The sequence below is a fragment of the Rana temporaria genome, chromosome 6 (assembly GCF_905171775.1).
Source record: "Rana temporaria chromosome 6, aRanTem1.1, whole genome shotgun sequence".
NCBI classification, from domain to species: domain Eukaryota; kingdom Metazoa; phylum Chordata; class Amphibia; order Anura; family Ranidae; genus Rana; species Rana temporaria.
This window is the reverse complement of record NC_053494.1, coordinates 179,728,403-179,750,359: the sequence shown is the minus strand read 5'-3', so window position 1 is coordinate 179,750,359 and position 21,957 is coordinate 179,728,403. Positions and strand designations below refer to the sequence as shown.

Here is a 21,957-nt window from a genome sequence, read left to right as displayed (position 1 = left end):
AGCTAGAGGGCCGCCAGTTTGAGACCCCGGGTCTACACAAAGATTTTAAACATGGAGGCCCCTGTTGCTAGGCATTGCTGCAGAAATAATTACCCAATATGCGCAATGTGGCGGCTCCCACAAAACCATGTTTAAGATATACAACGCCAGAAAATGACACAACCGGCTTCTTCCATATGTTTTCTGGCATTAGAGAAACAGACAGATGAGCAAATCAGCAATAGATCACATAGAGCTGCATATGGAAGCGTTATAGATCTTCTCTGGCTTGCACCGTGCCTTGCAGATGGACAGCTTGGCATGTGTATTCATTCAACACATTGCCGCTTCAGTCTGCTTTCTTACACCGGCTAGGCTGACATCCAAGCACACCAAGCCCTGATTTATAATACCCAGGTGGAGGGTGTAAATCTCCAGAATGCTGTACGCTGTAATATGTTCAATGCAAAGCTCACATCTGCACAGATTCCCTATTAATGTTTATAGATGTCCAAGCTTCAGCTCCCAGTTTTATACATATGGTTCCTTTTCCACAGGCTTGGCCTCGCCCCAAGGATGCGTCTGATGTGCGGTAAACAGTTTGCGACCCATCAGAGAATTCTGCGACACAGATTGTGACTTCACATCAAACGCTAAACGTGACTCTTCTCGTTTAGCATTTATCTTTATGTGAGGAGGACTTTCTATGGACGGTAGAACAAGATTGAAGCCCAACTCTGGTCACCTTTTTTGGACAGAGTAGAGTTAAAGCTCTGTCAGGTTTTATTTCTTTCCAGGATCCTACAGTAAAAAATAAATGCACATTTTTTTCTGCAAAAAAATGTGCATTTTTTTTTCCTGAAAAGGTGAACTTATCCAAGCTAGAAATATGCTGAGGATTTAATGCAACTTTTAAAGTACACCCGTCAGTGACAGTTGCTGATTTTTTTGGAAATACAGGCTGCTCGTCTTTCTCTGCTTCTAGTACATTGAAGTACAGACACGGAAGAAGCATGCAGCAAGTGAAGGTAGAAAGACAGAACGCCTTGCTTTCACACTTGTCCCAGTTTAGAAATTAGCGAAGAAAGAGGGTCAGTATGACATTCAGGCAACTGACATTTTCAGGAGTCTCAGTGCTTCTATCCTAACAAGCGTCTTTTAGGCTGGGTAGATATTCTAAGCACTTGTTATAGCTAGATTGGCGTATCAGTAGATACGCTGACCTAACTCAGAATCTGCGCCGACCTAAGTTTAAGTGTATTCTCAAACAGAGATACACTTGAACCTATCTAAGATACGACGGCTTGCGCCGTCCTATCTTAGGGTGCAATATTTAGGCTGGCCGCTAGGTGGCGCTTCCATTGCGGTCTGCGTAGAATATGTAAATCACTAGATACGCCTATTCACAAACGTACGCCCGGCCGACGCAGTACAGATACGCCGTTTACGTAACGCTTTATCAGGCCTAAAGTTATTCCAACAAATAGTTGGAATAGTAATGTTAAAGTATGGCCGCCGTTCCCGCTTCGAAATTCGAAAATTTTACGTCGTTTGCGTAAGTCGTCCGTGAATAGGGATTTACGTCATTTACGTCCACGTCGAAATCAATAGGCCCGCGCGGCGTACGTTGCCGCAATGCACACTGGGAAATGTAGGCGGACGGCGCATGCGCCGTTCCAAAAAAAGTCAATCACGTCAGGTCAAAGAAAATTATCATAAAACACGCCCCCTCAGCCTATTTTGAATTAGGCGCGCTTGCGCGCCCGGCATTTACGCTACGCCGCCGTAAGTTAGGTCTTTGATAACACAGTACTTGCCTCTCTGACTTAAGGCGGCGTAGCGTAAATACGATACGCTACGCCGCCTTAAAGTTGCGGCGCTATCTGTGAATCTACCTATTAGTAATGTTTTCTAGGCCAGTGGCAAGCATTTAGTCATTTTACAAAGTGCCTAAAAACCTATAAGGATACTGCTTTCAGGTGAATACCAACTATGGCTTTTATTTGGTGGCAAATTTTTTTTTTAGATTACCATAACCAAACACTAAAGAACAACCCAAAACTAATGGCAATTACAGCGACATATGTAAATAATTTCTGTTTTTAGTAGTACCCATTTATTAATTTTGAACTTTCTATTAACAGCTTGCCTTTAAGGTGGATGTAAACCCGAATGTTTTTATTTATTTTTTGATGTCACAGTGTACAGTATAAGATTTCCTATCATCTATGCCCAGTCTTGACACACAGAGTTAATCCAGCTCTGAGCAATCCTCTTATTGTTCAGTGAAACAAAACAGACTTACAGAGAAAAACATTAATCCGTTCCACCCCCCTGCTGTGAGTGACAGGCTATTTACATATCTCATGCACTAGCCTGGAGACAGGCATTTTTTGAATTCCCACCCCCACTCCTTTTCTGAAGTCATGTGGTTACTTTTCTGGATTTTGACTGGATGTTAGTGATCATAGCAGAATTTAGTGTAAGGAATACACTGGAAAAATGCATGTCGACAAGGGGAGTGTAGGAGGGCGGGGAGTCTACTGACATCACAACTCCACCCACAGAGCTCCAGACAACAGACCCACCCACAGAATCTGCAGTTTTTCAGTTCTTATAACAGACAGAGGTGAGACGTTTGACAGGTAAGGATACATGCAGGAGGCATCTATAGCCTTATAGATCAGCACTATGGCAGTAGTTTAAAAAGGATGAGAGTGGGTTTACATCCACTTTAATGTAAATAATAATAAAATATATATATATATATATATATAAAATTTTATTTTTATTTTTTACTCACTTCTATCTGGCTGTTACTGAGCAGATTTCGTAATCTGCCTACTTCCTGTCCTAAGACCCCATTGCCTCTTGGGAAATGACAACACTCATTTTCCAGGAGTCTCTGGGCTCTACTGTGCCTAAAAATCGCCCAGCATGCACCTCTCCCTGAAAACCTGGAAGAAGAAGGCTTCACAAGCCAACCCTTATAATGGATACGGCCAAAACATGAGCTGGAGGATATAGGGCAAGTGTTTGCAATGATTTCTGGAACGATTGGGTAGCTATCAAATATGTGATTAATTTTAGCGTGCAAAAAAATAAAAAATTATGCCCAGAACCCTGCATTAACACACACACACACACACACACACACACGCACACACGCACGCACACACGCACACACACACACTGACTGATAATTCAAAAATACTTTAAATGCTACCTAAAATACACTGATCCTGACCTTTGAACCCAACCTTGACCCCAACACTGACCTAGTTGAAATCCTAATCTAACTTTTTTAGTTTTTTCTACACACCCTTTAAAAAAAAAAATAGAAAAAAAAAACACAAAAAAACAAGACAAAAACAACAGGGACATGCTGTACAGTGACTGATTATGATGATAGCCAATCACAGTGATCAGGTCTTCATGGTTCCCAATCGTTACTTTGAGACCCAGAGCAGTCGCTGGCAGTAATGTCTGTGCCAGGAGCACGCTGTGCATTTATGTGCCCACCAACAAAGACCCACTTGTGTACTATTCTACTGACTTTCTATTATTGATTACATTGTCATTCTATTTGTGCAACCTTTCATTATTATTACAATAAAAGTTTGTAAACAAAAAAACAAAGACCCACTTCTGTGATTCCACTTGTGTATGCCCAGAGAGAAGGGGTTAAAGTGAATCTGAACTGAAAAAAAGTAAAGAGTTGCAATTTTCGAGAACATCTAGAAATGATACTTGTGCCCAAGTAGTAACCCTGATTATTGCTGTGTCTCCATTAAGAAGATTTCACCCTCACTTCCTGTCTAGATGACCACGTCAAAGAACAGGAAGTTCAGAGATATCTCTTCAGACAGCATTTAATTCTCACAGAAGCTCTAACCCTTCCCCGTCTAATTTAAATAAAGTCATGGCAGCAGCTGTGCTTTCAGGAACGTTGTCTGGCTTTTCTGACACACGCAATGTACACAAGTTAACATAAGGTAACATTTCTTTTTGTTACCTTTGTCTAGTGGATTGGACTCAAAATGCAGAACCCAGCAACTGGGACAGATTTTTAGGATGCCATACTTCTTAGCATCTGGTCAGAAATGGGAGGGAAAAAAAATATTGGACAGCTGCATTCTGATTGGTTGGTATACGCAATACCGACTTTTTCGCAGTTTGGATAAATCCAAGCCCATTGTGTCTCTCTGCTGCTGTGATTGATAGAATTTCTAGTCCAAACAAATGGAAGCCATGTTTAACTTAATCAGATCACGGTTAATCGAGAACAAGAGACAATGAAACACATGTGAACAGAAGGAAATTTTATCCCCCCTGACTCCTCCCAGCCTGGAAAGATCTCAGCGATTATTGATAGGTACCTTTGCCATCTGTGCTTGGACTCCAGTCGCCTTCAGAGCCGAGACCGCTTTCTGAGCAGCTGCCGGGCTGTCAAAGTCTACAAATCCATAACCTGCAGATCATAAACATGACAATTTATACACATATCAAAGGAAGCAGCTTGTGCACATAGACTGCTAAAACATAATCATACTCGGCGAACAGAAGAGAAGGCAAAAGTGATTTGCTTGTCTGGAAATAAGGATATGACATGAAAGGAGCTACAACTATGTTTTATTTATTTCAAAAGTTCTTTACACATAAAAGCTGTATGTGCATAGCTCCTAACTTTCTGAAATACCATAAACACGCCCAAGACCCAGCTTTGCACTTAAAGCGGAACTAAACCCATCGATGCAACAGGTTTAAAAAAACATCACATTCCAGGCACGTGCCGGGAATGTAAGGGTCACGTTTACTTGCGCTGTCAAACCATTAAATGGCTGGTGTCATAACTGATCACATGTACAGCATCATTGCAACTGAATATCAAACCGAGGCCAAGATGGCAGCTTCCTTGGCTGAAAAGGATAGGAGGGTTTAGTTCCACATTAAAGTAGAAAAATCAATCAATGAAAGTGGAATTCCAGGCTATAACTCTGTATAGTTAAAACCCGTTTCCACCCCTTCTAATTTTGTTGTATAAATAAAACGGACTTACAGAGAAAAACCTTAGTCCGTTCCGTCCCCTTGCTGTGAATGACAGGTTATTTACATATCTCATGCACTAGCCTGGAGACAGGCATTATTTTGTTAATTCCCACCCCCACTCCTTTTCTGAAGTCATGTGGTTACTTTTCTGGATTTTGACTGGATGTTAGTGATCATAGCAGAATTTAGTGTAAGGAATACATAGGAAAAAATGCATGTTGACAAGGGAAGTGTAGAGGAGGGCGGGGAGACGACCGTCATCACAACTCCACCCACAGAGCTCCAGACAACAGATCCACTCACAGAGCTCCAGACAACAGATCCACTCACAGAATCTGCAGTTTTTCAATTCTTATAACAGACAGATGGGAGACATTTGACAGGTAAGGAAACACACAGGAGGCATGTATATCCTTATAGATCAGCACTATGGCAGTAGTTTAGAAAGGATGAGAGTGGGTTTACATCCACTTTAACTACAGCAGAATAGCAGGCCACTAGCATGGCTCTACTGTCTAGTAGAACTGTGTATATCTCAGGAATGAATGAATAGTAAAACAAACCGCTCCCATATTAGTATTTCAGTGGCACATCTCATAGTTTACCTGACATTGTTCAGTAAGAAAAAGCAGATGAAGCCAACACATTCCTGGCCTGATTAGTGCTCTGCTCCTCTTTTTATCCAACTGAAGGCTAGGCTAAGATACACGACAATGCTGCATGCCCTAACTACAGTACACAAAGTGAGGGCATCAACCTGGCAAGGCTTTTCAGTAGGCGTGCCAGAACCAGAATAAAAATTATTTGACGGTTAATACACATTTCTTACATATGTATGCGTTTGCTGAAGGGAAACTTGCAAGTGTTCCTGTATTAAGATAAAGTCTGCTAAACTGACCTTATTTGCAGACAGCAAGCACCATTCAGGTCCTGCAGGCTACTCTGCCAACTTGTGTGCCTCCACTGTGCCACCCCAAGTGCATCAGCATTTCCCGTCCCATCCTACAATGCAATGTTGGCATATCCAACAGGGGACAAAAGAAGAGGGACAAGGGGATTTTGGGTCAAACAAATGTATGGTACTGAAGAAAGGTATGACCTAGGGAAGAGCAATACAATCCAAGGCATCCCCGTGGTCTGATGTATGTGGCCGACAGACTGATCGATGCCCAACAATCGTTTCAAACATTTACTATAATTAACAAGGCCCCGTAACAATCGAGATGAATGTTTCCGTTTGTGCGAGTTTAGACTGGTGTGTGTGGATTTCAGCCCTGTACACAAAAGATATTTAGTTATACCTCATTCGCCTAGAGCAGTGGTTCTCAACCTGGGGGTCAAATGACAATTTGCCAGGGGTCACCGAATCCTGGGCTGTTTCTGAAGCCCGCAGCACTCAGCTTTTTCGCAGCCATCCAGCAGGGCTGTCCCTGGAGCCCTTGCCCGCCCTTTCAGTTCACAGCATGGCTGTGGGGCAGAGACTAAAGGTCAGCTGACTGGTGAGAAATGTGAAGTGGGAGGGGCTGGAAGAGACCCCATCTCCTGATTTCGGCATAGGTGTCACTGCTGCGAGACACCACAGAGCCGCAGACACAGTGAGTAACACTACCTGTGATTAGAGTTGCCATTTAAAGTCCCCACTACAGTTCTCAGATCAGCAGATGATCTTGATCAAGAGCATCTAAGCTGGCTGATCAGAACTCCCAGCCAGCACTCCTAAAATGTAACAGAAGGGGTTTTAATACTGTACGAGTGTAAGGGACTTGGGGAGCCCTAAATGTCCATGGGCTGGGGGCGCAAATTACTTGTCTGGCCTTAGGTGCTGATAACCCATGCTACAAAAATTCTACTGTTAGGGGTCCCAACAACTTGGGAAATTTTATCAAGGGGTCATGGCACTAGAAAGGTTAAGAACCACTGGCCTAGAGTCACTACATAGAAAGTGGGGATGCATGGTGGTCCTGTGTACAAATGTATAAACTCATGTTCATTTTCTTTTATATAAAACCTTTATTTTATCACACAATATTTAACCAGAGTGCGTCTATGACAACAGTTCTGGTACTTCTAGCCCTGAATATATGTAATGGCAAGGAGTGGTGGGGTGTGACGGAGAGTCTATTGTTGCTGGCTGTTGGGGTATATATTGTTGCTGGTGGGGGGGGGGGAGCTACTGTTGAGGGATGGGTCCATTGTTTGCAGCTTGAGGATTTCTGATGCTGGCTGATCGGGGTGTCGAGTCTACGGTTGCTGGCTGCAGGGGGATCTATTGTACTGCTCTTCTTGTTATCATTAAAGTGGAGTTCCACCCATTTTTTTATGTTTGTCTGTGCTGCATGCTCTAATCTCATAGTGTTCAGAATGGACAATTTTTATTTAATTTGTTGCTTGTAAATACCTTTATTTTGTAGTCCTTCATTACTTCCTCCTCCTTATTTGCCTAGGCTATTTGCAAGGGTTTCTGGGAAAGGCATCATGTTTCCCAGTAGTCCTTGCAAACCTGACTGAAACCTATTACATTGCTTGTGCACTGAGCATGTGCGAGATATGCAAAGCTGAAATCCAGGAAGTCATACAGTCTGGCTTCATGATGTCCACACTTAAGATGGCCACGGTCTATTTCTAGATTATAAACTATCTAAATGCTGTAACAACCTAACAAAACGGACCTTAGTTTACAGACTAACTTTACTAGAATACATTAAGCTTGTGTATTACAGGGGTATTTATATTTAAAAAGTGAAATTGTGGGTGGAACTCCCCTTTAACAAAATTACTTGGCACAAATTATTATTTTGGTCTGCATTGTTAAAAGGGTCATGTTTGTGTGTCGGGAATTGATAAGCAACCCTTGAGGTACCATCCCTGGAAAGATGCTCCTGGAAATCCAAAAAGGTTGGGATTTTACATGTACCTCCTTGGGTTCAATAAACACTTGACAAAGTGATTTAAAATAATTTTTTCACACGGACACATTTATACAATTCCTTAAAAGAAGGTTCTTTCTTTTAAAAACAAAAACTGGTTTGTCCAGAATGCCGCTATCCTGGGCTTGAGATCTGTTTTAAAGCCAACGCGTTTCGCGGGCTGACCCAATTCCCCACTGGCTCCCTAGGCCACTTGCTGCCAGCTTTGATGTCATAGCAATACAGTAGAGATAATAGGATCTGTGGCCCTGATGAAGCAGGTCAGCCCGTGAAAAGCATTGGCTATAAAAAACGGATCTCAAGCCCAGGATGGCAGCATAGTGGACAAACTAGCTTGTTATATTGTTTTTAAAAGAATGAACCCCCTCCTAAAAAATTGTATAAATACAATAAAATCTGAAAAATTATTTTAAATCAGTTTATTGAACCCAAGGAAGGTACATGTGAAATCGCAACCTTTTTTGTATTTCTAGGATTGTCAAAAAAGGGGGCAGCACTGGGGGAGGTGGAAACAAGAGAAGACACTTAGAGGTGGGCAGGGAGAGACAATGGGGTGATTTTTCTATTGGGTTCAAATAAAAAAAAATTATCTTTATAAACACAAAGACTATTGTTTAAAAAGTCAGCCCAATCAAACCTGACATTTTGCTTTTCAGTACATACTCAGGCTGAATCATTGACTGGCTTCTAATACCTCTTGGGGCTTCAAACAGTGAGACCTCTTCACCCGACTTCTCAGAATCCCCCACCTGCTGCGATCGTTATCACCATCCCCATCTCCCTGTTGAACTTCTCTCATTTGTTAGCATCTTGTCGTGCTAAACTACAATGACTGCAGCGGGAGGATTGAGTCTCCAAGGCAGACATGAACACTCTGCTGGACAAAACACTACTCTAGAAAATATAAAAAGCCAGTGAGATTCAACTATCCCGAGTCCAAAAAATAAACGTAATTCAACTGACCCTTTAACGTGCCTGAAAATTGAACAAGTTGGATAGGCAAGTGGGTCATCCACATCTGTCACACAAACGGTTAAAACTGCTCAGAATGGGAGAGAGCCAGTGCGCTAATTTGGAGCACTAACAACCATAATGAGCGCCTATGTATGTGACCAAGCTATGCCACGGCGGAGGCACTGTCAGGAATAATTGCAGGATTGGTGCTGACATGGTCAATTAAAGCTGTAGTGCCAATTACTTGTCTGTTCCAAGGACAGCAGCCAACTCTGTATGGCTGGCTGGAGCTGCAGCTTAATATTAAATATTCCCCTCTGAAAGTGGACATGCTGCAATATATCTCAGTGCAGAGGAGGATTCTAATTAAACATAAAATTTATTGCAGAAGGAAGACCAGAACCAGAGGTGTCAGCTGTCCTTCAACAGACAGTTTGTCCAGCAGAACACTTGCCAGCTGCGTTTGTGCATGGGTGTTGCATATTAATTTTGCAGAGAGACGCAGTCTGTTGCAGAGTTTATTGAAGTGAATATGCATTTAATTACAATGCCATATAGTATAAAGCCAATTTCTGGCTCCACCTTGCAGTTATAAGTGGATGGGGGCAGAGTGCTATCCCCAACAGGTTTTACTGCCGTCTTGCCCTCTGTGCAGAAATGTGTATACATTACCACCACCCAGGTTAATGTGGACTTTTGACAGGCAGAACCAAACTCAACCCATGCAGGACTGCACCAGGGCTGGACTGGGACAAAGATTTGGCCCTGGACTTCATCCAGACTGGCCCACTTTGACAGGTCTCTCCCAATGGCCGGCCGGAAATCCCCCCCCCCCCCAAGCCCCCTCTCCCCGTTCACTAGCCGTTCTACTTTATTAGAGTAGAACGGCTAGTACTGGTACTCTTATAGGCAATACCAGTGGGGAAGTTGGACATTATTTCACCCGGGGCAAAGAATCAGTTCAGTGCCCCCCCTTATGGGACAAGATTAGGCAGAAGTGAAAAACTCCCAGGCCATAGCTGTTGAGTTAGCAGCCTGTCCCCTCCCCCATGCTCCTCGGTCATCCTCCCTGCTCCTCTGGTCCTCCCCCTGCTTCTTTGTTCCCCCAGATGAGCGCTGCGGGGAGGGAGAGACAGAGGAGCGGAGGGGGGGTGGTGGTCTGCTGTCACTGAAGCAGGCCCACTGAGCCATCGGCCCACCGGGAAACTCCCTGTAGTCCCAATGGCCAGTCCATCCCTGGACTGCACCACGACTGCTCTGAAACCGCTTGTGGTGCTGTGCTGCAGACATTTAGTTAAAGTAGAACTAGAGGCAAAAAATGTTTGTTTCTTCATTTTAGGAGTAAGGGTGCGATATAACCAAGGTCAGTGTCTCCCCCCCCCCCGTGTCCCATTTTGGAGATTTCCCCTCATTTCCTTTCCCATAGCCAAAACAGGAATTCCCTGAAACTTAAGGGAATCACTTGGGGAGCCCCAGGTCACCAAAACGAGTGTCCCCATTGGAAAATGTTCCCTCCATTACTTTTCTGGAAACCACTCCAAATTTGGGATTTTCTTTCGATGTTAACGGTAAACAGGGCAAATAGAGAATGTGACGCTCCAGAATGTGTACCTGGCTGTGTGAATCCATCTTGCGCCTGGCTGTGAAGCAAAAAGTGGGGCAGACCTGGGCAACATACCAGCGGCTCTTGTGAGGGTAGCGCTACATGTGGGCATTATAATAGCATGCGGGGCACGCCCAATGTGTTTGTACATGATTTCCAAAGAGCAACTTTAAATAAAGAGTGGCTTTGGAAATGCAATTATGGTTTTGGTACATTTTTGTATTTTGCATATAGGTTTCCTCTTCTATATAAAAAAAAAGTGGGAACAGAACAGTGATGACCTCTGATACCCTTATTTACTTTTGGCTTGTGTTTGCACAGTTTCTGCATTAATTTATTAGCCCATTTTTGTAGCACGCCAATGTGCAATTTCTGATGCGCGTAATGTAATTTTCATGCATTTTTGGGGTTTTGACCAATGACAAGCAATATCTGATGTGACATTAGGCGTTCTCATCCTTGCATCTACTGTTTCTGTGCTGTATTAGGCAGTTGTGCCATCTGAGCATTCATGTTTGCTATGCCATAAATTTTGGCAGCAGTTGCAGCTACTGCCGCACGGTTGATAGAAGAGGTGGAAAAATTTCTATATCCCATTCCGAATAAACCACATGGGCAATGTCCTCGCAGGCCCTCTTGCACTTGCAGTGATCCGTGTAATTTTCATCACTGGGACTGTACAGAAATGTCCTTGCCCTCACTATTTGTATTAGTTCTACTGTATCATGTGACCTGCTCAGTTACATCTTCCTATGGGGGTCGTTTACAGTGGATATTGCTAGAAGACTTGTAATGAATAAAAATGTGCCAAAAAACACATGAAAAATTAAGTCTATGGTGCTAGAAATGCACTATGATGCACCAAAAGAAACACCTTCACCCCCCAAAAGTAGTGTGAAAGTGTGTTGCAGGTGTGAACAGGCCCCACAATCAACGCGATTCCTTTTGTCGTGCATTGTTGCACACCAAGCCGCACAGGCGTGAACGAAGACTTACTGAGAATGTCAGTGCTACATACAGCAGCATTATGTGAAATACAAAATGACAGGTCCACTTCACTCTGTATTGTAGGCAGCAGATATTCTTCGCAGCATCATCATCATCATAAAAAATAACCAACAAATCAAATTTGAATCAGAGTTCTGTCTTTATAGAAAGGAATGGCAGAAGAAAGCCAAAGCTGGCAAGAACTATACTAGCGGCTTGCTTCCCACTCAGCCCAGTGTGGAAAGGTATTGATTCCCACTGTAAAGTGGAAAAAAGCTAAACGCTTTCTTTTTCCTACACATAGACCTCGCCTGTACTCAGCATCAAGAGGCAGACAAGGACAATTAAAGCAGTTATTTAAAGGACCACTAAATCGAAAATTAAAGATCCTTGATGTAAAAGAGCTTCTAATAACACACTGCACATAAAAGAACAGTATCCGCTGCTGTGTAGAAAGTAAAACACTTGACATTGCTGGTTAAGAAGAATGCGCGATCGCTGCACCGGTGTGACGTGGATGCAATGACGTCTTTATCTCCATGCCTTCCAAAAGAACGTCACCAGCAAAGATAGAATCCCGACCTTCTCTTATGTGTACCACTCTGCAATCTTACAGTTGTTAATAGAATACCTGGGGATATCCATGGGACTAAGAACTACATTTGGTAAGCTGCAAAGGGGTGGCAAGTAGGTGAAGTAATGCCGGGACCTGAAAATGAAGCTAAATATCTCAGAATTAGGGAGAAAAATAATTTGCACATCACTGATCTAGGTCATTGTTTTTAGTAAATTTCTGCACCAGTACTTCTTAGCATAAGTGCCGGTCCACACAGGGACAACCCGACTTACAGCGTGACTTCGCAAAGTGACTTCAGCGCGACCTGGAGCAACTTAAAAACGCAACTTAGGGCCCTTTCACATGTACGGACAAACGGTCCGTTTATTACATGTCAGTTTACGGACTTGTAATGTATCCCTATGGGATTGCAGACGTTAGCGGATGATGCATCCGCTAACGTCCGCAACCATCTGCGTCTGCAAAGATCCGCTTTTGCGGACGGAAGAGAACCCAATTTTTCTTCCGTCCGGCGGAACGGATCGGATGAATACGGACACACGGTCCGTATTCATCCGATTCCCCATAGGGGAGAGCGGAGGATAGACAGGGCGGTCTCTGCACTGTGTGCGGGGGCCGCCCTGTCCGCCGACAGCTCAGCGGGGATTACGGAGGAATCCCTGCTGAGCCAAATGGGCTAACGGAGCGGATCAATTACGGATCCGCTCCGTGTGAAAGAGCCCTTAACGTTGCCCCCAGGACAGGTGACTTTGCCATCACAGAATAAGCAGCTCTGTGGGAGGGAGGGGTTTGCCTGAGTAAACCATTTTCTTTTCCTGTAAGGTTGCTTCAGTTAAGATGATGATCCGACTTTGGAGGCAACTTCCATTGAAATCTATGGGTACAAGTTGCCTAGAAGTCGCCTTGAAGTAGGCGCAACTTCAGTAGTGTACATTAAGATGGCTCTCATTGACTAGCATGGGATTACTAATGTCAAGCGACTTGGGGTCTGACAAGTCGGATCCCAAGTCGCTGTAGTGTGAACCGGCACTAAGGCTGCAGCCTTTGGAAGCTATAATAAAATATTGAGCGAATAGTTACATTCTGAGACAATCGTTACATTGGTACGAGTTTGGTAAGGGGTTGGGGGGGCTCACATTCAGGGTTCGGAGTGAGATAGGGCCAAAAGTTTGACGGTAAGTCTCCACCCGTCAGCACATGTAAACAAAGGAATGCTGACGACATCAGTGCTCTTTTATAGACATGCCCAGGTTTGGTCAACGTCCAACTAAATATGGGCATATGCCCATATAAAAAGTCATGGACGTCACCAACATCCCACAATGATTACCGCTAGCAACTATAGCCACTGGCAGTAATCTTATGTAAAAAATCTGACAGGCTGGTTGTACCCCAAAATGATCAGAGAATCGACTTTGGTACAATCAGCCTGCCAATTCAGGGATTGAATCTCAGCAGGGACCGGCCGAGATCCAGGTTTGGCTGGCTTTAGATTTGGGCCCATTAAGTGCACCATACAGATCAGTGCAAGCTCAACACAAGGACTTATAAAAAAACATTGCTTTATATGCATCTTATTTACACTCTAATGCTGTGTTGAGGTGTGATGTGGTTTCTGGAATAAAAAACACAGCACAACAAAGCGCTCTGTGATAAGCAGACGTGACTCAATGGCCACCATAAGAAATGTAACGTACAACTGAGTTGGTTAAATAATCTATTATCTGCCCAAAAAAATAGAATTCCAGTTTTGGATGGACTGACCCTTTAAGCACCTTAGACTTTGTGCAGAGCCCAACAGCTTATCAGACCTAACTAATGATTTCTCTCCCGCTAGCCAGCATTGTGGTGACCCTTAGTGAAGTCTCTAGCTGCTTACTCATGGGTGAACAGTGAAATCAGAGTCATCTGACTGAATTCCTTTCCTGGCCCAGGGATGCCATCTCCCCTTTCAGGAGGGATTGCTATTGACATAAATAGCAGGGAACATGACGCCTTAGCATGTAGAGTCCCTGTGTGTCCCACCCGTGTCACCATAACAGTTGCCGGTTACGGCATGGCTTTCACGTGATGAGCAACTTCTAAAAAAAAAAAAAATGGGTCAAGAATGATTTGCCTGCTAATTAAAGCGACAGGGAGACAACTCTCCACTATGCCTTACACAGAATATATAAAGCACACTATCCAGAGACTATGTGTAATTAAGTGGTGCTTAAATTGACCCCCTTCTAATTAGCACAGCCAATTTGCACAACGCCTAATCCTTTCAGATTATTAATACTGCTAAACAGCCTCGGTGACGGCAAGAAACCAGTTCCTTTAAACAGAAACCTTGCGGCCAGCCGGAAAAGTTTAGCGTGTCTACAGAGCGGAGTCTGAACTGACAGAGTTCTTTAAGGGGCATTTACACACCCCCTCCCACCCCACCCTCCATATTTACTTGCTGTATTCTGCATGACTCAATTAAATGACAACTTCAAATGAAAAACTTTGCTAGATGACTGCAAAGCATATGGTGCTTGCTATTCTACAAGCTCTGCGCCACTGCCCCACCTCCCATGAAAAACTTTTTAAACAGATGAAATATAACGGATTTCATGTGGTCAGCTTAACAAACAAGTCACCAGAAGACCAGTTAGCTGCCATTGCCCAATTTTTTTTTTCTTCTTGAAAGATCCAGTTGCCAGGCTGATCTCCCTTTTGCTTCAGTACTTCCTAAATTACTGAACATGGATGCAAAACAGAAAAGTTTGAAAAAGTCAGAACGCCGATTTGCAAACTTGTTCTGGGTTTCTTACTCAAAGTACTGAAGCAAGTAAATCTACATGACAGCCAGGGAGCTAGCATTAGAAGGACAATGGTTGGCTCCTCTCATGACAAATTTTCTACAAAGTGCAATTCTAGTCCAAATAAAAGCAGGCCATAGATTTTACAAATGTTCTTTTCTTCCATCACGGGTGAAAGCAAAGAAAAATAGCTAGATTCCCCCATCACCAAAGTCAGTGTTGAGGGGAATCCTTCCAGTACCATGTATTCTAATTTTCGGCGGGGGGGCCTTACCAGCCGGCAGTACACAAGTATCATGACTAGCGGCTACAGCCACCAGCACAGGGAAATAAATAAAAAAAACTACCGGGTGGCTGTACTGAAGTTGATTGATGGATCGACTTCAGTACTACCAGCCTGCCCATAGATGGGTCGCATTTCAGCCGGTCCCTGCTGTGCCGGCCCAGATTCAATCCACCTATGGTCAGCTTAAAGGCTAGACTATTCTACTTAACCTGTAAAAGAAAAGAGGCCTATATTTACCCATTCTGAAGCCACTCTGGTCACATAATCGGGTCCCTGCATCGGCTTCAGTGTAGAGGAGAGGCAGCGACAATAGTTGCAGAGCCCGCCTAATAACATCACCCATAGACTTACTATAGGGTAGCCGTTGTCGGCTGTCTCTGCTCTACACTAAATACAGCTCTAGAATCCAGTCATGTGAACAAACCGGAGCGATTTCAGAAGAGAGAAGTATACTTTTTTTCCCACAGGGTAGATTAAATTGTCTTAGAATGGGGTTGAGAGTAAATTTAGTCTTCGAAATTTAACTTGAATGACACTTATTTCTGCCTTCCAACTGTCAAGGTAACGAGTTCTCACTTCAAGCCTGATCTCAACTTTCAGTTGGCATGTGACAGAAATTTACTGACCATGTAATAAAAAATAAAAAAAAATGCAAGGCCTCCTTCAGTCATAGATAGCTGGTCATCTTTCAGTATATGGTGGGTTGTGAGGCATAGTGGGTGCAAAGTGGAAGTTACAGAGTGCCACAACCTTCTTGAATGAAAGAGATGTTTGTCTTACAAACTTATGGGGGAAAGAGGATTAGGCCAGGACACCCTTGAGTACTTGCAAGTTCAATTAGCAGACTCAGAGACTTCAATAAGAATAAGTCGTGCAGGGAAAAGCCGTCAGTCACATCTGCACGTGCAGGAATGCGGTCTCTTATGGCAACAGTCTTTAACAGTTCCCAACACCAAAATGTAACAGTTCCTTCACTTTCACTACAACTTCTCCTTGTAGTTCTTCAGCCCACTGAGCTTCTGGTCTCTCACTAGACTCTTCGATTCACTGCCACCGAATCCCTTGAGCTCCTCCAATCTTCACGGTGGTATCTTCCTCAAGCACCACCTCCGCTTCTCTGCTGGGTCTCTAGCTTGGCACTCCCGATACTTCTCAAGCTTCACCCCTGCTGGCCGGCTCAGTCCCCGACTTGACACACAAGGCTGCTTTGCAAGCGTCCCTTACTTGATCACCCTCTGAAGTCTCCCCGATTCTCCACCGTGCCCATTCAGTGAGAATACTGCTCTGTTACTCACGGTGGTCACTGGTAAGAACCATCAATTCTGGTTGGACTGCAAGCAGCATTCCCAACCCTGCGCTGCTCTCTTGCTTCTGGATAGGCCCTCAGACAGCTTAGCAGCCAGATTCTAATGGGATAGGCACGATCTCCGGTATAGCAGCCCGGGGCTACACAACACGTCCACCCAGACAGCCATCTGGGTGTCACAGAACACTGATAACCTGACTTCACCCAAATATATAGGTTCTCCATTCAGGCCAAGGGATTAAAAAAAAAAACCTGCCCATTGGCTAAGATACTCCATATACCCATGACCTGACCTTGTGTTGCCCTTCTCATGTCTAGTACCACCAAGTACCCAGCCACCTAGTGGTAGAAGAGAAAAGTGTAATAAGGCCAAACTTAGGGAGAAATCAATAGATCGCCATCGACCAGGTGGACTACTCCTAGCAAATAAATTTGCAAGGAGAATGCCTGCCTAAACTCCAGGGTGCTACAACAATAAAGGCCATGTGACTACTTTAGACCAGTCTTTCCCTACCAGGGTTCCTTTAGCAGTAAGCAATGGTGAATTGACCTTTACTTGCATTGACCACCAACACAAGTGGGCATTTCTACACGGACCAACAGAATTAAGTTGTGTCATTGTTGCAACGCAGGTAAGTAACCAGATGTGAACCTAGTAGCTCTCCCCCACCTTGGGTTTTTAAGCCCCATGTTGGCATGGTGTCTACCGTAGTATTTGCAGTGACAAGGCAGTGTTGGACTGGCCAGAAAAGGGATTAATTTGATGCAGTTGGTCAGCTTAAACATTGTATTGCCATATATGTGAACTAAATATCACTGTTTTTTATGGCATAGTTTGCTGGGAAGGGTGTAGCAGTGTGCAGAGGGTCCATCCAGAATTTGCAATAATGTTATGGAACGCCATGATTTCTACTTTAGCAGGGGTTCCCAGAGATCAGTAAAAACATTCAGGGGCTGGTCTGGTTCAGATGAACTGAATGATTTGAGGATTTTGAGGGAAATACATAAGTGACCTAGTACCACGTAAAGCAAATCTAACATCTAAAAATACTTACCGTAGCTCTGCTCAAATGACGCAACATCCATGAGCTCCCTCACCATGCTGACATCTTCTCCCTGGCTGTTTGCAGGGTCTTTGGTAGCCTTGATTGGCTGGCGCAGGACAACATAACTTCTGTGCATGTGTGGAAGAGTTCATTCATCCCGATACCAACACATGCCAAGTATGTACACAAACTTGTGCCTGCGCAGCTCAGTGAACATTCTAAACAAAACTGCAACAGGCAAGTGTCATCGGTTTTTTGCCAAAGAAGCAGTTCTCCTCTGCAATAGAGTTTCTGCCTGCTCACAATTTACTTTTAACTTTACTTCCACTTTAATAATGTATTTCATTGTGTTGAGGCCCATAAGCCTTTGGTATTGTATATTGAGAGTGATATTACCGAAGTGATGGATTCTACCCCTTCCTGAAATATTGGCACTACTAAAATGCTAGTAAGCAGTCTTTTTAAAAAAGGGACTGTTCAAACAAATCTAATATAAAGAGAAGTATGACCGGGGGTGCAACAAAGGTGTGGCTCTGGCTACAAACTGTGGTGCCAAGTGCTGCCATCCCATCCTCCTACCAGGCTGGCATCTACTATACTGTGAAGACAAGACCCAGCGTGTCCTCCCCACAGAACAAAATCACTTTGATTTCAAAGATGGATTCTGTGTGATTGCCATGTTTCAATAGCAGACGTTTTTATGAATAAACCATTAAATACTGTTGCTGTTATTCACAATACACAAAATAACATTCCATGAAGGAGTTCAAAAACTCTGTGCATACCTGGTTTTGGAAGAAAAATCAAAATTCAGGGCCAGATTTATGTCAGTCTCACAGCTTTGCTGTGCATACAGGTTTTATTAGCATTAACTTTTGCAGGTGGGTTGGCTGGCCGCCCTTCATAGGTGTAAATGTATCCGTTCTGTAAATAGCTTTGTGCTTCCACATCACCTGGCACCGTCTCCAGGCAAACACCTGCAGCCACATTTCATTTTATTACATAGTCCTTTGATGCCTTTGTAAAGTTGGCTTGGTTGTTCCTGTGCTACGGTTTCTCTTCTGCATTACCGAATATTTTGCAGTTGTCAATCCAGGCTGATACCTCCCTGAGATTATCAGGTAGGACAATATATCTGCATCCTAAAATCAATCTCCTTTTGTGCCTCTATTCTTCCTCTGGTGGTGACAGCAGTGCACAGGTAGTAGTTTGAGGGTCCATTTACACTTGCGTGTTGTGGGAGCGCAATGCTTAAAACACGTCAGAGTGCAACGCATAGCACACAAAAACACACTGTGGTTTGCAAAAAGGGTCATGGACGTTTGAAACCTTGTTGCCTTAAAGCAACATGTTAACATATGCCACAACGTGTAAATGTACTAAAGCATATCTTGCATGAATGGGCCCTGATTTTTGCCACACTATCTGCTCACATGGATGACAAAAGGGCCACTAATTGCCCAAAGAGCCCATCATCAACCTCTCAAAGGTTAAAAACCTGGTGACAATGCTTCAAGCCTGGTAGCACCACTTAGAATTATTGGGCTATCCAAGGCCACCTTTAGGTGCCAAGATTTGTTTTTATTCTACGCTTCTACTGGAAATACCTTAAAAAGACAAAAACAGTGAGAACTAAAAGTTCAGCGTTAAAGTATATGTAGACTCCATCACTAAAAACTTTAAAATCTCAATGAAATTTTGGAAGTAATTTCAACATTATAAAAAATTTGCAGCTTTATTGGTCCAATACCAGGTGATGTGGCCAATAAAACGTTTTGAGGCCGTTCCCGTTTCAAGGTGACAACGCTGTCTCGTCTCCCAAATGTGCTCCCGAGTTGTCACCATGTCCAATGAGTTTCCAATGGAGACAAGCAGCCTTTAAACACATTACCTGAGGAAACCATGCAGACAGCACAGGAGTGTATACATGTATCCAGGATGTGGCCGATTTGTTAAATACAGTAAGCTAATGCAAAGATCTTACTGATAGGAGACAGCACAGGCATCAATAGAATGCTGATGTTCTGACATTATCCAATGACAATTTAAAGCAGGTCCATGGATAAGCTATATTGTTCCAACTGCAGTGGAGTAAGCCGAGGCCAGGGACCTGGCTATGCTGTATCTGTTGTACCTGCCAAAAGGTTTTCCAATTCTTTTCATCTATTTTTGTGACTGCTCAGTCTAGCTAAATGACAGTTAAAATACATATATTACTTATATTTTTGCCTACAGTCAAAATGTAATGCAGTCAGCCTACATATACATTAATAAAACACCAAGTCCGGTGCGTCTCCTTTCACCGTTTCAGGTCCGATTTCAACCTGAATTTTAAGCTGAATTTGGACCCGAAATGAACCAAAAGATGCACAGGGCTCTTGTGCAATTTGCACTAGAGCCGATGCGGAGATGTGAACCGGCTCCACAGAGAGCTGGTCACAATCCCTTGTTGCAAATTGGATGCGGGGAAACCTACATTCCAATTCACAAAATTGTGAACCCGGTCTAGGTGTTACAGTGAGGGTTTAAATACCCAGTGTTTGCAATACGCTGAATAGTCAGACCGCGGCTTTCACAAACAAAACAACTTCCATGGCCTACAGTGGTGAAACTTTCCCCCACCACACAGCTCAAATTAACAGCACTGTTAAGGGAACAAGAGCTTGAGTGATTGGAGCGGTGTGCAGAGAGTATCAAACTGCTCAAGAGGTGGGTTGACGTGTGTGAGCAGCGGGCTCTCCAAAGTGTTGCCAGCACAAGGTGTTTTGACCCTTGCTGTGCAAAAAGAAAAAGGCAAAGACCAGCACATTTATTATTGTATATGCAACCTGACTGCATTCCAGTAAGACACAGTGAGGGTTCACTTGGGTTTCACAGGAAGATTTTAAATAAAAGCAGTATATCAGATTATAAAGACTACTTCAGGGGGGGGAGAGAGAGAGAGAGAGAGAGAGAGAGAGAGAGAGAGAGAGAGAGAGAGAGAGGGGGGAGAGGGGGGAGGGAGAGCGTGAGAGAGGGGGGAGAGAGCGAGAGAGATGTGGAGAGAGGGGGGAGAGAGCGAGAGAGATGTGGAGAGAGGGGGAGAGAGAGTGCAAGCGGGAGAGAGCGCGCGCGAGAGAGGGAGGGAGCGGGAGAGAGCGCGAGCGGGAGAGAGAGCGCGAGCGGGAGAGAGAGCGCGCGAGCGGGAGAGAGAGCGCGCGAGCGGGAGAGAGAGCGCGCGAGCGGGAGAGAGAGAGCGCGAGCGGGAGAGAGAGAGCGCGAGCGGGAGAGAGAGAGCGCGAGCGGGAGAGAGAGAGCGCGAGCGGGAGAGAGAGAGAGCGCGAGCGGGAGAGAGAGAGAGCGCGAGCGGGAGAGAGAGAGCGCGAGCGGGAGAGAGAGAGCGCGAGCGCGAGCAGGAGAGAGCGCGAGCGCGAGCGGGAGAGAGAGAGCGCGAGCGGGAGAGAGAGAGCGCGAGCGGGAGAGAGAGAGCGCGAGCGGGAGAGAGAGAGCGCGAGCGGGAGAGAGAGAGCGCGAGCGGGAGAGAGAGAGCGCGAGCGGGAGAGAGAGAGCGCGAGCGGGAGAGAGGAGAGGGAGAGGGAGAGAGAGGGAGAGGGAGAGGGAGAGAGAGGGAGAGGGAGAGGGAGAGGGAGAGAGAGGAAGAGGAGAGGGGAGAGAATGTACACCCCACAAAAAGGATGTTGAAAAGTTGTGAACCTTGCTGTCCAGAGTTATACTTTAATGCAAGTTTCCAATGTAAAATGTGCACACTAACATTTAGGGTGTAACATTAATGAAAAAAAAAAATGTAATTCTGGAAACCTACCTTTACATTTGTTTGTGGTTTTATCCAAGATAGCTTTTGTGGAAACAATCTTGCCATATCTAAGAAAATAAACAAGGAGAGATTAATATTGCTAAATACATACCGACTTTCATAATATACGCATCAATAATAACATACATAAAATATATAGATTATAAATATTTGGTAGAGAAATGATGGGCCATAATAGGCTTTATTACAACCAAGAGTTATATCCCCATATCACATTTCACAAGTCTGAGGTTTACTTTACAAATGTGAAAATTAGACCAACAAGACTTCCTAGTCCGCTGGTCAGGTGATGTCAAGGCGCAATTGCTATGTAGTCTGAAGAGCATTAAATATGGCAGAATACAAAGGGGATGAACACCTTGCAAAGGCCAGAGAATTACACTAGAAACTCTGGTATGCAGTTACATTGACTTGGACGTTCTTACAAGACAGGTTATTTCGATTTTAAATGAGGTCCTGTAAGGACCAGTAAACAAAATCTGACCAAATCATCCACCCAGTGGCTTTCATGTGACTTCAGTAGGAGAATTCATTGACACACATTGAGACTTGATGAAGTGAGTCACTTAAATTTCCTGTAAGAGGAACAATAATCATTAATTACACCCAAGATCCTGGCTGCACCTATGTTTAGAGGTAGATA

General features: G+C 44.1%; 1 protein-coding gene across 11 annotated transcripts in view; it reads right to left on the bottom strand.

Annotated features, from left to right (window-relative positions):
- Positions 1–21,957, bottom strand: part of RBMS1 (RNA binding motif single stranded interacting protein 1) — a 497,047-nt gene that overhangs the window by 69,012 nt on the left and 406,078 nt on the right. For all 11 annotated transcript variants that reach the window (XM_040357882.1, XM_040357887.1, XM_040357886.1 and 8 more), the window contains exons 3-4: positions 21,303–21,361; positions 4,359–4,450 (exon numbers count right to left, since the gene is read on the bottom strand). In XM_040357882.1, the coding sequence (XP_040213816.1) occupies positions 4,359–4,450; positions 21,303–21,361 (151 nt within the window). The remainder of the gene's footprint in view (positions 1–4,358; positions 4,451–21,302; positions 21,362–21,957) is intronic.